This window comes from Heterodontus francisci, chromosome 10 (genome assembly GCF_036365525.1).
Source record: "Heterodontus francisci isolate sHetFra1 chromosome 10, sHetFra1.hap1, whole genome shotgun sequence".
Lineage (NCBI taxonomy): Eukaryota > Metazoa > Chordata > Chondrichthyes > Heterodontiformes > Heterodontidae > Heterodontus > Heterodontus francisci.
In genome coordinates this window covers 98265503-98280630 of record NC_090380.1, presented here as the reverse complement: position 1 = coordinate 98280630, position 15128 = coordinate 98265503, and the positions used below count along the sequence as shown (strand labels likewise).

The following is a 15128-nucleotide window of genomic DNA, read 5'->3' as shown; positions in this document are numbered from 1 at the left end:
TACAGCCCCAACATTGTTACTGCACCCTTCCTATTTGAGTTCTACCCATATTGCCTCACTGCTTGAGTCCTCCATAGTGCCCTCCTTCAGCACAGCTGTGATATCCTCTTTGACCAGTACTGCAACTCCTCCACCCCTTTTACCTCCCTCTCTATCCCGCCTGAAGCATCGATATCCTGGGATATTTGTTTGCCAATCATGCCCTTCCCTCAACCAAGTCTCAGTAATAGCAATAACATCATACTCCCAGGTACTAATCCAGGCCCTAAGTTCATCTGCCTTACCTACTACACTTCTTGCATTAAAACAAATGCACCTCAGACCACCAGTCCCTTTGCGTTCATCATCTGCTCCCTGTCTACTCTTTCCCTTAGTCATGCTGACTTCATTATCTAGTTCCTTACAGGCTTTAGTTACTACCTGCTTACTGTCCACTGACCTCATTTGGTTCCCATCCCCCTGCCACATTAGTTTAAAAAATTAGTTTAAATGCTTTGATTGCAACAGTTTTTGGGTGTTAACATTCAATGCAATGAGACATTTCACAAGATTCCGTCATCTGTAATTTACTTCACTTTTGTCAACATGGAGGAAATGGTTAAATTGGAAAAGCTTTGTTACCCAGCATGCGCTGGACCCGAGATGTGCCGGGTAATAGAAAGTTCTGATTAATCAAGAGTTGTACTACCAAGGCAATACAATGCAACAGTTTTAATTTTGAGAGAAATGATTACATGCAAAGAAAAAATTTGTACAATATAAAAATCTCGATGCAGTAAAGATGCGTAGAATTCTTGAACAGTAAACTTCATGTATAAATTATGCTAAAGCACTATATGTAGAAGGTGATGGGGAGATAAATCAAGATACTACATAAGCACAGCGACACAAATAGGTACACGACTGGCAGTGCCACTAAGATAACTATCGGCAGCATCGCTAACTACAGTACAGCAATGCCGAGAACAATCGCTGCACTCAGGGAAACTTGGCATTGAGAGACGAGCCTCAGAAGATTTCTGAAATTCCAGGTAACAGAGCTTTCTGGTTGGTCAAGTGCCGGATAGCAAAAATTTTGCTGTATATTAATAGGAATTTTTGTGATGCCAAATTTAAAAAGGAATATCAGGGCAGTCTATAAAAGCATCTTTGAGTTTGTAGTGTAAAAATTGTGATCATTGAAATTTGCATACGGATGTCTTATGTGGTCGTGATTGTGACTGAGGTTATGGTACTTGAAACCAGACTGAGGTTTCAAATACCACCATTGCAAGTTGAAAATAGGGTTCAATAAATCTAGTCAATTGTTGCTTGACAAATGGCAATGAAATCTGTTGGATTGTTTAGAAAAAACTAATATGCCTCAGGAAATGGAGCTTGGCACCTATACCCAGTCACTTCAGTTGCACTATGTGGTTGACTCTCAATATATGAAGTGCAGCAAATGCTGTTTTGCGGTTATTGCGCACATCAAGGAGAATTCTTCTTTTCAAGTATGATTAGAATCTGTATGGAAGGGGTTAAAATAGGATCACATGGGGTATTTCTCGAAGGAAAATCTATTGATTTTGTTCCAGATGAACTGACCACAGCATTCTTAAATGTCAATTGAAAAGACTGAACAGAAATAACTGTCAGGTATCAATTGGCTTGAGTGATTGCATTCCATGACGAGCATCCTAGTGCATTGTCAGTGACTGCCTTCATTCATTGTTAATAAACAGCCATCTGTTCTAGTGTATCTGATAGTCATTTGTTGTTTTCTCCCAATCTCTGGGGGTTTTCACAAGCTACCTGCCAGCAGATCAATAGGCAGACCCTAAAATAAAAGCAAAATACTGCGGATGCTGGAAATCTGAAACAAAAACAAGAAATGCTGGAATCACTCAGCAGGTCTGGCAGCATCTGTGGAAAGAGAAGCAGAGTTAACGTTTTGGGTCAGTGACCCTTCTTCGGAACTGACAAATATTAGAAAAGTCACAGATTATAAGCAAGTGAGGTGGGGGTGGGGCAAGAGATAACAAAGAGAAGGTGCAGATTGGACCAGGCCACATAGCTGACCAAAAGGTCACGGAGCAAAGGCAAACAATATGTTAATGGTGTGTTGAAAGACAAAGCATTAGTACAGATTAGGTGTGAATACACTGAATATTGAACAGCAACAAGTGCAAACTTGAAAAAAACAGTGGGTAAACAAACTGAACAAACTAAGTTGAAATGAAATAAATGCAAAAAAAGATTGTAAAAATGTAAAAAAGAATGTAAAAAAAAAAGGAAGAAAAAAATAACTAAAAATGAAAGTAAAATGGGGGGCTGTCATGCTCTGAAATTATTGAACTCCATGTTCAGTCCGGCAGGCTGTAGTGTGCCTAATCGGTAGATGAGATGCTGTTCTTCGAGCTTGCGTTGATGTTCACTGCAACACTGCAGCAATCCCAGGACAGAGATGTGAGCATGAGAGCAGGGGCGAGTGTTGAAATGGCAAGCAACCGGAAGCTCAGGGTCCTGCTTGCGGACTGAGCGGAGATGTTCCGCAAAGCGGTCACCCAGTCTGCGCTTGTCTCCCCAATGTAGAGGAGACCACACTGTGAGCAGCGAATACAGTATACTACATTGAAAGAAGTACAAGTAAATCGCTGCTTCACCTGAAAGGAGTGTTTGGGGCCTGGGATAGTGAGGAGAGAGGAGGTAAATGGGCAGGTATTTCCCCCCACTGTGGTTGACAGGGCCCTCAACCGTGTCCGACCCATTCCCCTCCCAGAACCGTGACAGGGTTCCCCTTGTCCTCACTTTTCATCCCACCAGCCTCCATATCCAAAGGATCATCTTCCGCCATTTTCGCCACCTCCAGCGTGATGCCACTACCAGTCGCATCTTCCCCTCCCTTCCCCTGTCAGCTTTCCGAAAGGATCGTTCCCTCCACGACACCCTGGTCCACTCCTCCATTACCCCACTCCTTCATTACCCCCACCACCTCGTCCCCGTCCCAGGGCACCTTCCCCTGCAATCGCAGGAGGTGTAATACCTGCCCATTTACCTCCTCTCTCCTCACTATCCCAGGCCCCAAACACTCCTTTCAGGTGAAGCAGCGATTTACTTGTACTTCTTTCAATGTAGTATACTGTATTCGCTGCTCACAGTGTGGTCTCCTCCACATTGGGGAGACCAAGCACAGACTGGGTGACCGCTTTGCGGAACATCTCCGCTCAGTCCGCAAGCAGGACCCTGAGCTTCCGGTTGCTTGCCATTTCAACACTCCCCCCTGCTCTCATGCTCACATCTCTGTCCTGGGATTGCTGCAGTGTTCCAGTGAACATCAACGCAAGCTCGAAGAACAGCATCTCATCTACCGATTAGGCACACTACAGCCTGCCGGACTGAACATTGAGTTCAATAATTTCAGAGCATGACAGCCCCCCATTTTACTTTCATTTTTAGTTATTTTTTCTTTTTTTTTACATTCTTTTTTACATTTTTTTACAATCTTTTTTTGCATTTATTTCATTTCATCTTAGTTTGTTCAGTTTGCTTACCCACTGTTTTTTTCAGGGTTTTATTTCAGGTTTGCACTTGCTGCTGTTCAATATTCAGTGTATTCACACCTAATCTGTACTAATGCTTTGTCTTTCAACACACCATTAACATATTGTTTGCCTTTGCTCCGTGACCTTTTGGTCAGCTATGTGGCCTGGTCCAATCTGCACCTTCTCCTTTGTTATCTCTTGCCCCACCCCCACCTCACTTGCTTATAATCTGTGACTTTTCTAATATTTGTCAGTTCCAAAGAAGGGTCACTGACCCGAAACATTAACTCTGCTTCTCTTTCCACAGATGCTGCCAGACCTGCTGAGTGATTCCAGCATTTCTTGTTTTTGTTGTAATAGGTAGACCCTAGCTTGGGTTAATGGATTTCACTTTTGACTGTTTCAAATCAGTTATAGAATCATATTGTACGGCACAGGAGGCTATTCGGCCCATTGAGCCTGTGCCATCTTTTTTTTTGCGCAATCCAGTTAGTTCCGCTACCACATCCCTGCAGTTTTTTTCTACAATCATTTGTCAAATTCCCTTTTTTTTTTTCAATCTATTTGGATGTAGATTAGCTGGAGTCCACTGTGTGGCAGATAGCCTATCAAAGACTTCCTCTTATATTTTCTCAGCCAATCTTTAATAAGCAGTCAGTGAGTGAATCTCTCAACCAATAGGGGAAAAGTGCCAGTTAGGCTGGGGAAAGTTGCAATAAATGGACTTCTGCTTTTTTTGTCTGTTTAGAGAAAGTATGTCGCATCTTTGTGTATATTGAATAACGAAGAGAAATATAGTTTATATATCGCAGTTAAATCTATCTTTTGTAAAGTAGCCTTGTTGGTCCAAAACCCGAGTCTTGATTTTGTCCAATCATTTTGGACAGGAGAATTTGTGTGGCAGTGCATGGTATTTTTCAGAAGCTGGTTTCTATATACTAGATATTGGGCAGGAAAGGACGCAGTGGGAATCATGAGAGCATAAGATCTGCGAATGGGAGTGACTGGTGATGCTAAATTCTAAAAGCTCTATGTTGTTATGGTGAAGTGAGGAGGGATCGAAGGGCTTTCCTCTTTTCCCCCTCCTTGTTTGACCACAGGTTTAGTTCTTAAAGTGGGTGTACTGGCCAATTCAGTACGTGTTTGGCTCTCATTATGATCATAGCAAGCAAGTAATCAATCAGACAGGTTTTCTTGAGTAACAAAGATGGAGGTTAACTTTATTGTACCTAAACCGAACTAATAACATCATAAACAACACACCCACTTTTTCTCTCTCTCTCTCTCTCTCTCTCTCTCTCTCTCTCTCTCTCTCTCTCTCTCTCTCTCTCTCTCTCTCTCTCTCTCTCTCTCTCTCTCGCACACTCGTTCGCACGCACACTCTCTCGTTCGCACGCTCACACTCGTTACAGAGCGGGGAAGAGATTGGTTGAGTTAGAGTCCATAGAAAATAAAGGTATACATTTTGTGCACTTTGGTGATTCGGCTGGGTTCTAGCTGAATTCAGTGGTCCTGAGGCTTTTTAGTTTGAAGAGGTAGATGACTGGTTCAGTGAGTCTCTTGGAGATAGCAATGTGGATGACTTTCTCCAGTGAAGTTTCTGATTGTAGCCAGATTATGCAAAGGTGGTCAGTCAACAAGCAGGATTTGAAAGCTTTAGAGCTGGAATGAAGAGAGAGAGACCCCCACTTAGGGTCTGCACATGTCAGAGTCCAGTTGCTTCAGAGAAAACACCAGCTTAAAACCACAGATGGGGAAAGCTTGTCACATGACAGTCAATCAATGATTCAAACATAGCATTTAGCAGTATTTCTTCTTGCTAAAAGAAAGAGAACAAACAGTTCCCTTCAACTTCCTGGGTCTTGGTTCTTGCTGGGAAATTAGCAGACATTTAATCTCCCTCCTCACAGTCCTTTGCAATGTAGGATGCAGAGTAGCAAACTAAGTGACCATCCGAAGGTTTTCTTTTCAAAAAATTAAAAAAAATACAAATTCAGATCTCCAGTCAGTGGATTAAAGAAAATTATCATTCAACAAAGCATATTGGCGTAACAAAATGAGACTACATCTAGCAATTAAGAAACATAACATCAGTAAAAATGCTTGTATGCAAACTTTGCTTTTCAGAATTTTTACCCCCTCCAGTTTGTCAAGTTTTGTAATTATATTATCACAAAAGATATGAATTCAATTTCCTAAAAATGAAAATATACAAAGATGTTGTCAGATGAGTTTGCTACCTTGCCCCTAAGTCTTCAGACTACTAAGTTTCAAATGAAACAATTCCTGTCACCAAACTCTGCCTACTTGCTGAATGGTATTTTTTTTCTTATTAATAGGAGACACTATTCTTACTGTCAAAAAATCTCTGGAAAACAAAGAGTTGACTAGGCAACATCTTCGTGATCAACTAGATGATGTTGAAAAAGAAACGAGGGCTAAACTCCAGGAGATCGATGTCTTCAATAATCAGTTGAAGGTAATACTGAGCCTTTATTTTATTATTTTCCTCTTGCCCTGTTCTATCTTAAAAGCTGTTCACTGTCGCGCGTACTCCTTTAACAGGGACAGCCTAGAGTTCATATGCCTCCATAAATTCCATTCTCTATTTAGATTCCGTGCTTTGATTCAGCATATGTACTTTGGGATAAACCAGGCCATTTCCAAAGACTAACATCTCTTCATGTGGTCATCCTTTATACAGCTTAACAAAGAATTGGTAAATTACACTCGGCTGAATAAGGTGAGTCTGAGTAACGTGCCTGGGACTGGAATTTATGAACTACTGACTCTTTACAGTTTGAATTTGTCTGCTTGAATGAGTGATTTTACAGCAATTGTCTCCCAGTTACTTACTTTTTCTCTTCATCCTCACAGTTTCATTTCTTTTAAGCATGCTCACCTGGACTGTTGCAGCCAATATTCTCATTTTGGAGTTCTTTTCCTTGTTTTTATCATTTTTATTTGTTTTAGATCTAATGTGAAATATCGCTTCCTGATAGAGGAAGAATATAATGAAATAGTGAGTTTAAATTTGATCCCCTTGTTAGATAATGAAATCCATGTCAAATTTGGATTGCTTTTTGGTTAATTGGATTGTGGTGCCTTACCGCTGAAGAAGTATTACAAGATGATGCTAATATTTGTTTTCTCTACCATTGAGAGAACTACTGTGGGTGTAATTACTGACAAAATTTACCTGATTTTGCCAATATTGTTACAAAGCTTAGGTTAGTGCAGTGTTGGCAATATTACATGCATATTAACATGACTTTGCACCTAAATGATGTAGTCTAGAAAAGTGGTGTAGGGCTGAGGCTGTTTTTAACATCTCTATCACTGCTTTAGACGAGATGCGTTCCCTTAGTACAGTCCTGCCTGATCTGATTTAGCTCAGCTACTCGTGTAAACTTGCTGAGCTGTTGGGGGAACAGAGAGCAATTATTGATTTAGGGATACTTAGAAGGAGTGGGATATATGGGTATATATTATTTGAGTACCATGTGGCCATTCCAATAAATTAGTTATGGGTAGACTGTTAGTGATGAGATTTATTCTTAATCTAACCTTAGACACTTGGATGAGGACGGATGTGATGGTGGGAAAGGATTATGAATCAATTATATGTTGAATGCGACACGGATCCCACCCGTTAGTTTACAGTTCTTTGTTTGTAGCTGAAGGGTGAGATGAAACAGTGCAACAGTATTATAGTTAAAAGTTGGAAATTCATATCTGTCCATTAGCATCTGGGTTTGCATTTTGTTTGGCAACTCTTCGCTTTTATAGTTTTTTTTTAATGAAAGGTTTCACTCCTATAACCTTGTGATGTAGAAGACTGACCATCACTTTAATATAGAAAAAGACTGCTAGTTATGGTTTGTTCACTAAAATTAGATCTCAACACAGTTTTGTCAAAAATAATATAGAATTTGTGTCCCTAACTACAAAATGGCCCATTATATCTATATTAAGGACACTTTGACACAAAATGAGTTGATTTAAAATGTAAAGCATGTTGGTGCCATGTGGTGTTTGGAAAAAAAAAAATATCATTTGAGAATGCATTGCTTTTGGAATAACCAACTATTATAGAATTTAATGCTGGAGAGAGTGCTGTTTACTTTTAATTAAGTCTGACTGTGTAGTTATCAATTTATCTTTGAGTCTGTCTTAGTTGCTTCAGAGGCTTTTTTTTTTGTTAAATCTGAGCATTTCTTTCTTCCAGTCTGTGGCTGTGGACGATGTGTTGCTGCAGTGCCTGGGCTTCATCCTGTGCTGCGTGAACCACTTAGACTTCTTTTTAAAGGTTTCTTCCCTAAATGCGCTTCTGCACAGCTGTTGAAATGCATTTCTAAATGGAATTGTAAAATATTTCCTACATGCATCATCGGCTAGGTACATATGAGCCTGCAATTTCCTACCTGAAGTATCACTTTTAAAATAGTGCTAAAAGTTTCAATTTAAGTGATAGCCCATGGGCAAAAGAATTCATCCGAACTGTTTTCAGACATCTCGCCTATTGTGAACATGTTTGCAAAGGCGTGTGTTGGTGCATGTTTGTTTAACATCAAAAAATGCAGTGGTTGTAAATACAGCAACTATATTAAAACTAATCTTAATGTGTTTACAGCACAATTATTCCACAGTACAATTTACTGTCTTTTTTTGTGTGGTTTGAGAGTTCAGAATATCCAGAAATGCAAATTAATCATCCAATGGCTTTTACATCTAAGAAGTAATGCTTATTTATTTAAACACTATTGGATTGTGCACAAATCCCCATAACTTGGTTTTGTAGTCTCATGCATGAAAGTCACATTAAAGGTGTCCTGAATTTTTTTTGGCTGGAGCAGCAACCTAGCTGTATTAACATCACCAATTTTTAAGGCTGTAGCTTAATACAGCATCTTTATTGACCTTGTCATCTCATGTGGTCTTGCTCAATCCATCATATCAATTACAGATAATGCGATCTCTCATCACTTCCTTATATCACTCTTCACCCACATCCCCCTTCCATGCCCCAACCATACCTCCTTCAGTATCCATCCCTGGCAAAAACAAATCCCCTTATTTACTTAGAGCTACACTTTCAAAATCTCAACTATCTAGCCTTTGACCCGCTGTTCCCCACAACATTTTTGCAGCTACTGATTTGCTCAACCGCACCCTCACCTCCATCTTTGGTGCCCTAGTCCCCAATAAGGGAACTTTTTATATTTTCCATCAGTGACTTAGATGAGGAGAGCGATGGCATGGTAGCTAAATTTGGGGATGGCACAAAGATAGGTAGGAAAGTATGTTGTGAAGAGGGCGTAAGGAGCTTGCAGACCAATATCGATAGGTTGAGTGAGTGGGCAAAAATTTGGCTGATGGAGTATAATGTGGGAAAATGTGAAGTTGTTCACTTTGTCAGGAAGAATAAAAAAGCAGAGTATTACTTAAACGGAGAACGACTGCAGAACTCCAAGGTGCAGAGGGATCTAGGTGTTATAGTGCACGAGTCAAAAGAAGTTACTATGCAACTACAGCAAGTAATAAAGAAGCTAATGGAATGCTATCCTTTATTAAGAGAGGAATCAAAAATAGAAGTAAGGATGTTATGCTTCAGTTATACAGAGCATTGGTGAGACCACATCTCAAATACTGTGTGCAGTTTTGGTCTCATTTAAGGAAGGATGTAAATGCATTGGAGGCGGTTCAGAGGAGGTTTACTAGATTGATAACTGGAATGAGCGGGTTGGCTTGGGAGGAAAGGTTGGACAGATTGGGCTTGTTTTCACTGGAATTTAGAGTGAGGGGAGGCTTGATTAAAGTATATAAGATCCTGAATGGTCCACAGGGTGTATATGGAGAGGATGTTTCCTCTTGTGGAGGAGTCCAGAACTAGGGGGCACTGTTTTAACATTAGGGGATGTCCTTTTAAATCGGAGATGAGGAGAAATTTTTTTCTGAGTTTGTACAACTTTGGAACTCTGACTCAGGAGGTGGGGACCTTGAATATTTTTAAGGTGGAGGTAGATAGATTCTTAGGCAAGGGGCATCGGGGGTAGATGGCTGTGTGGAATTCGAAACACAAACAGATCAGCCATGATCTTATTGAATGGCAGAGCAGGCTTGAGGGGTCAAATGGCCTACTTCTCCTAATTCATATGTTTGTAAAAAGATCATTCTCTCTCCTATTGGCGTTCCCTCTGTGCGGCCCTTGTATCCACTCCCTTAAGTCCAAGGGATGCAGACTTGATAAGATATGGCAGACAGCTGGTTTAGCTATCCACTGCCAGACCTGGCTGGAACACTTAAAACACTATTGGGTCCTGCTCTTATCTGCTAAATCTGCTCACTATTCCAGATCATCTTGGAGTACAAAGATAACCCCTGGCTGCTTTTCTCAACTCCAAACGGTCATCTTAAATCCCTTTCCCCTGTTCCCTCCACCTTAACCTCCCAACAATAAGGGCAAAGAGCGCATTGGATTTCTTTGTCACTAAGACCATCCAATCAGCTGCCTCTGCTGCGTTCCTCCCTTCCACTAGCCCACCCAGGCAAACTTCCTATAATGCTCCCCCCACCTTAGCCCTGAGCTCTCATCTTTAACTAGTTTCTCTCCTGTCTCCCCATATGCCCTCTTTGAGCTCATCTTGTCCATGACACCCACCTCCTGTTCCCTCGACCCTATTCCTACTAAAGTGCTGATCACACAACTTCCCCTCTTGGTCCCCATGTTAGCCAATGTTGTAAACAATGTGTTCTCTTCAAGTGTTGTCCCTCTCTCCGTTTTAAATCTGCAGTTATCACCCCTTTCCTCAAAAAAAAAACCCTTGACCGCACAACCTTTGCAAACTACTGTCCCATCTTCAACCTCCTTTTCCTCTCCAAAGTCCTTGAATGTGTTGTTGCCTCCCAAATCCGTTCCCATCTTTCCCAGTACTCCATGTTTAAATTCCTCCAATCAGGTTTCTGCCTCTTCCACAGTACTGAAACAGCTCTTTATCAAAGTCACAAATGATATCCTATGTGACTGACAAAGGAAGATGGTTGTGGTTGTTGGAGGTCAATCATCTCAGTCCCAGGGCATCACTGCAGGAGTTCCTCAGGGTAGTGCCCTCAGCCCAACCATCTTCAGCTGCTTCATCAATGACCTTCCCTCCATCATAAGGTCAGAAGTGGGGATGTTCGCTGATTGCAAAATGTTTACCATTCGTGACTCCTCATACTGAAGCAGCCTGTGTCCATATGCAGCAAGACCTGGACAACATACAGACTTGGGCTGATAAGTGGCAAGTAACGTTCATGCCACACAAGTGCCAGGCAATGACCACCTCAACAAGAGAGAATCTAGCCATCTCCCCTTGACCTTCAATGGTATTATCATCGCTGAATCTGCCACTATCAACATCCTGGGGGTTACCATTTATGAGAAACTGAACAGGACCAGTCACATAAATGCTGTGGCTGCAAGAGGTCAGAGGCTGGGAATTCTGTGGCGAGTAACTCACCTCCTGACTCCCAAATGCCTGTCCACCATCTACAAGGCACAAGTCAGGAGTGTGATGGAATACTTTCCACTTGCCTGGATGGGTGCAGCTCCAACAACACTCAAGAAGCTCGACACCATCCAGGACAAAGCAGCCTCCTTGATTGGCACCCCATCCACCACCTTCAACATTCACACTCTCCACCACTGATGCACAGTGGCAGCAGAGTGTACCATATACAAGATGCACTGCAGCAACTCACCAAGGCTCCTTCAACAGCAACTTCCAAACCCATGACCTCTACCCCCTAGAAGGACACGACCATTAGATGCATGGAAGCACCACCACCTTCAAGTTGCCCTCCAAGTCGCACACCATCCTGACTTGGAACTATATCACCGTTCCTTCACAGTCACTGGGTCAAAATCCTGGAACTCCCTTCCTAACAGGTGTACCTATACCCCAAGGACTGCAGCGGTTGAAGAAGGCAGCTCACTACCATCTTCTCAAGGGCAATTAGGAATGGGAAACAAATGCTGGCTTAGCCAGCGACGCCAATATCCCACAAATAAATTTACAAAAACAAAGTTAGAGTTTCTCTCCTCAATCTTGCTGCAGCCTTTGACATTGGTGACCACATCATCCTCCTCCAACGTGCCTCCACGCTTGTCCAACTGGGTGGGACTGCTCTCTCCTGGTTCCATTCTTATCTATATAATCATAGCCAGGGAATCACTTGAAATGGCTTCTCTTCCTGCTCCTGCACCATTACCTCTGGTGTCCCCCAAGGACCTATCCTTGGCCCCCTCCTATTTCTCATCTGCATGCTTCCCCTCAGTGACGACCTCCTAAAATTACAGTGTTAGTTTTCACATGCACACTGACGACATTCGGCTCTACCTCACCTCCATTTCTCTCTACTCCTCCAGTGCTATCCGACGTCTAGTACTGGATGAGAAGAAATTTCCTGCATTTAATTATTGGTTAGACAAAAGCCATTGTTTTTGGTCCCTGCTTCAAACTCTGTTCCCTAGCTACTGACTCCATCCCTCACCCTGGCAACAGTCTGAGATTAAGCTAGTCTGTTTGCGAACTTGGTATCATATTTGACTGAGATGTGCTTCGAACCTCATTATTCGTGCCATCACTAAGAGCGCCTATTTCCACCTCCGTAATGTTACCCAACTTCATCTCAGCTGATCTGCTCCTGAAACACTCATCAATGCCATTGTTACCTATAGACTTGACTATTCCAACGCACTCCAGACTGATGTCGCACATTCTACTCTCTGTAAACTTGAGGCCATCCAAAACTCTGCTGAGAGTTAAGACACTGGCACCATTATCTGTTCCCCTAGCACCCCTTGCTCACTGACTTACATTGGCTCCCAGTCAAGCAACATCTTGATTTTAAAATTCTCATCCTTGTTTTCAAATCCCTCCATTGCCTTGCCTCTCTGTATCTCCAGCTACACAACTTTCCAAAGGTGTCTGCGCTTCTGTAATTCTGGCCTCTTGTGCATCCCTGGTTTTAATCACTCCACCATTGTTGGCTATACTTCCAGTTGCTCTGGGATACCCTCCCTGTACACCTCTGCCTCTTGCTTTCCTCCTTTAAGACACTCCTTAAAACCGGCGCAGTGGTTAGCACTGCAGCCTCACAGCTCCAGGGACCCGGGTTCGATTCTGGGTACTGCCTGTGTGGAGTTTGCAAGTTCTCCCTGTGTCTGCGTGGGTTTTCTCCGGGTGCTCCGGTTTCCTCCTACAAGCCAAAAGACTTGCAGGTTGGTAGGTAAATTGGCCATTATAAATTGTCACTAGTATAGGTAGGTGGTAGGGAAATATAGGGACAGGTGGGGATGTTTGGTAGGAATATGGGATTAGTGTAGGATTAGTATAAATGGGTCTGTTTCAGTGCTGTATCTCTAATCTAATCTAATCATTAAAAAAAATCTAATTCTTTGAGCAAGCTTTTGGCCATCTGTCCTAATATTTCCTTTTGTGGCTTGGTGTCATACTTTGTATTATAATGCTTCTGTAAAGCGCCTTGTGTCGCTTTATTATGTTGTATAAATACAAGTTGTTGTCACCTTTATTTGGGCAGCTGAACTTTGTCATTCAAACATCATTTTTGCATCTGCCCCACTAATTCTCTCCTCCATTTCTGAATGCATTGAGTCATACCAGTTCCACAAGCAATGCCAGCCATCTGATTTCTTGCTCCCCATGATCATGTGTAAGCCTCGACAATAGGGGGGAATACCTTGCATTTTTGTAGTCAGTCATGACCTCTGAGCACTCCCAGGTTTTTCCAAGCCAATGAAGTTTAAATGTAGCCACAGTAGTATAGGAGAATGCAGCAGCCAATATGAACCGAGTGAAACCTCAAACAGGAACGATAAATAACCAGATAATCTACCTTGGTGATATTAATTGTGAGACCACAAGACCATCTTTCAATAGTGCTATAGGATGTTTTTTGACATCCTGAAAGGTGGCCTCAGTTTAGTGTCTTATCCAAAAAAAATGGCACCACTGATGGGGTAACACTCCCTCAGTACTGCATTTAAGAGTCAGCCTAGGTTATGCACTTGAGGCTTTGGCGTGGGGCTTAAGCCTTCTGAATCAGAGACAAGAGTGCTACCGCAGATCCACGCCCGACAACTAAGTGTAGAAGATTGAAGCAAGGATTGTCCCATTGTTGACAGGTGTGTGTATACGGATTTAATTATTTTCTTTTTCCCTAAGCCAAAGAATTTGAGAAAAATTGCATCACCCTTATCGCAGCCTTTCATGAGATCAGCTCATATAGCAGAGAATAGAGATTGAGCCTGGTACCTTCTGGTGTTTGCGTCAGAGTATTGAGAACTTGGGAGGGTGGGGGCAGGTGGGGAATGGGTATGATGGGTGGGGAAGACTCCTATGCAAAATCTGTAATACAGATTTGAGTCTTTTTCCTCACAGCCTATAGATTTGAAGAATGACAAATATTGTGCAGAAATTGAATTTAGAAACCAGAACAAACTTAAATAATATTGATTTAGAGTTTGAGAGTACTGCAGAAGAATAATATTAGGCAGTTAATTCAGAGCTTAAAACACATCAAACATGTGACTGAAACTACCAGAAACACTCTGCTACTTTTATTCTTCACCTATCCTATCAGAACAAGTAGCTCGTACCATAACTTTTACTTTGCCCAAATTTCAGTGTCATTTCAGTAAATATCAAGATGTAAAATCTGAAGAGCACAGATATTTTATATTTGTGTTTCGCACATTTTCCATTTGTAATCTTAACTTCTGGCAGCTCCTCTGAAGGCAGTAAGCTGTAAAGATATTAAAACCCCAGACTTATCCAACCTCATTGGGGCAATAAATTGGTCTTAATGGAGTGAGAAAATCACCCATGATTCCTACTGTTGATTTCTATCCAGCAACCTCTGCTGGAAAGTGTATGTGTGGATATAAATTTAGTGTAGACTAAATCAGGCCTGACTTTTGCCCTGCATGGTTGTGTAGCCTGCTGAATAAACAATCATTGTCTAGACTCACATGAGTCACTGCCTTTAGGAGATAAAGGGGACAAAATAGAACAAAGGATTTATTCTATTTAGCATCCCTGTTGAATTAGTCTGGACGAGTAGCCAACGCTGGAGTATTGTTGAGCTCATAGTATCAGTTTACTCTATGTGGTATCTACATGTTTTCATTCTGGCTTGTGTATAAACCTGAATTTTCTATTTAGAAATGCACAGTTCAAGTAATGCTTAGTTCTAAAAGTTACAATTGAGAAGTGTGTACAGGATTTTGATAATGGCCTTTTAATTCCTAAATATACATAATTAAGTAGTATTTCGCACTCTGCATAGTTGCTTGGGGACATAGGCTTCTAATAAACTAAACATTAAAGAGATTTATTGGCTGTGGGTGGATTCTGTTGAACTGGATATCATTTTTAAGCTACTGTATTGATCTTGACTAACAAGATGCTCTTTGATGTGCCTTTACCCTTGGCTTTGCTCCGAGTTACTTTCTTCTTAGACCACTAACACCTTGACATCCAAGCTAGGTTGGTGAATCATACTCACGCTGGAGTAGTTTATCCGTCACTCGATCTTGCT

The 15128-nt window shown here is 41.7% G+C and overlaps 1 protein-coding gene across 6 annotated transcripts in view; it reads left to right on the top strand.

Moving 5' to 3' along the window:
• Positions 1-15128, top strand: part of itsn1 (intersectin 1 (SH3 domain protein)) — a 237636-nt gene that overhangs the window by 118432 nt on the left and 104076 nt on the right. For all 6 annotated transcript variants that reach the window (XM_068041138.1, XM_068041136.1, XM_068041137.1 and 3 more), the window contains one exon: positions 5864-6003. In XM_068041138.1, the coding sequence (XP_067897239.1) occupies positions 5864-6003 (140 nt within the window). The remainder of the gene's footprint in view (positions 1-5863; positions 6004-15128) is intronic.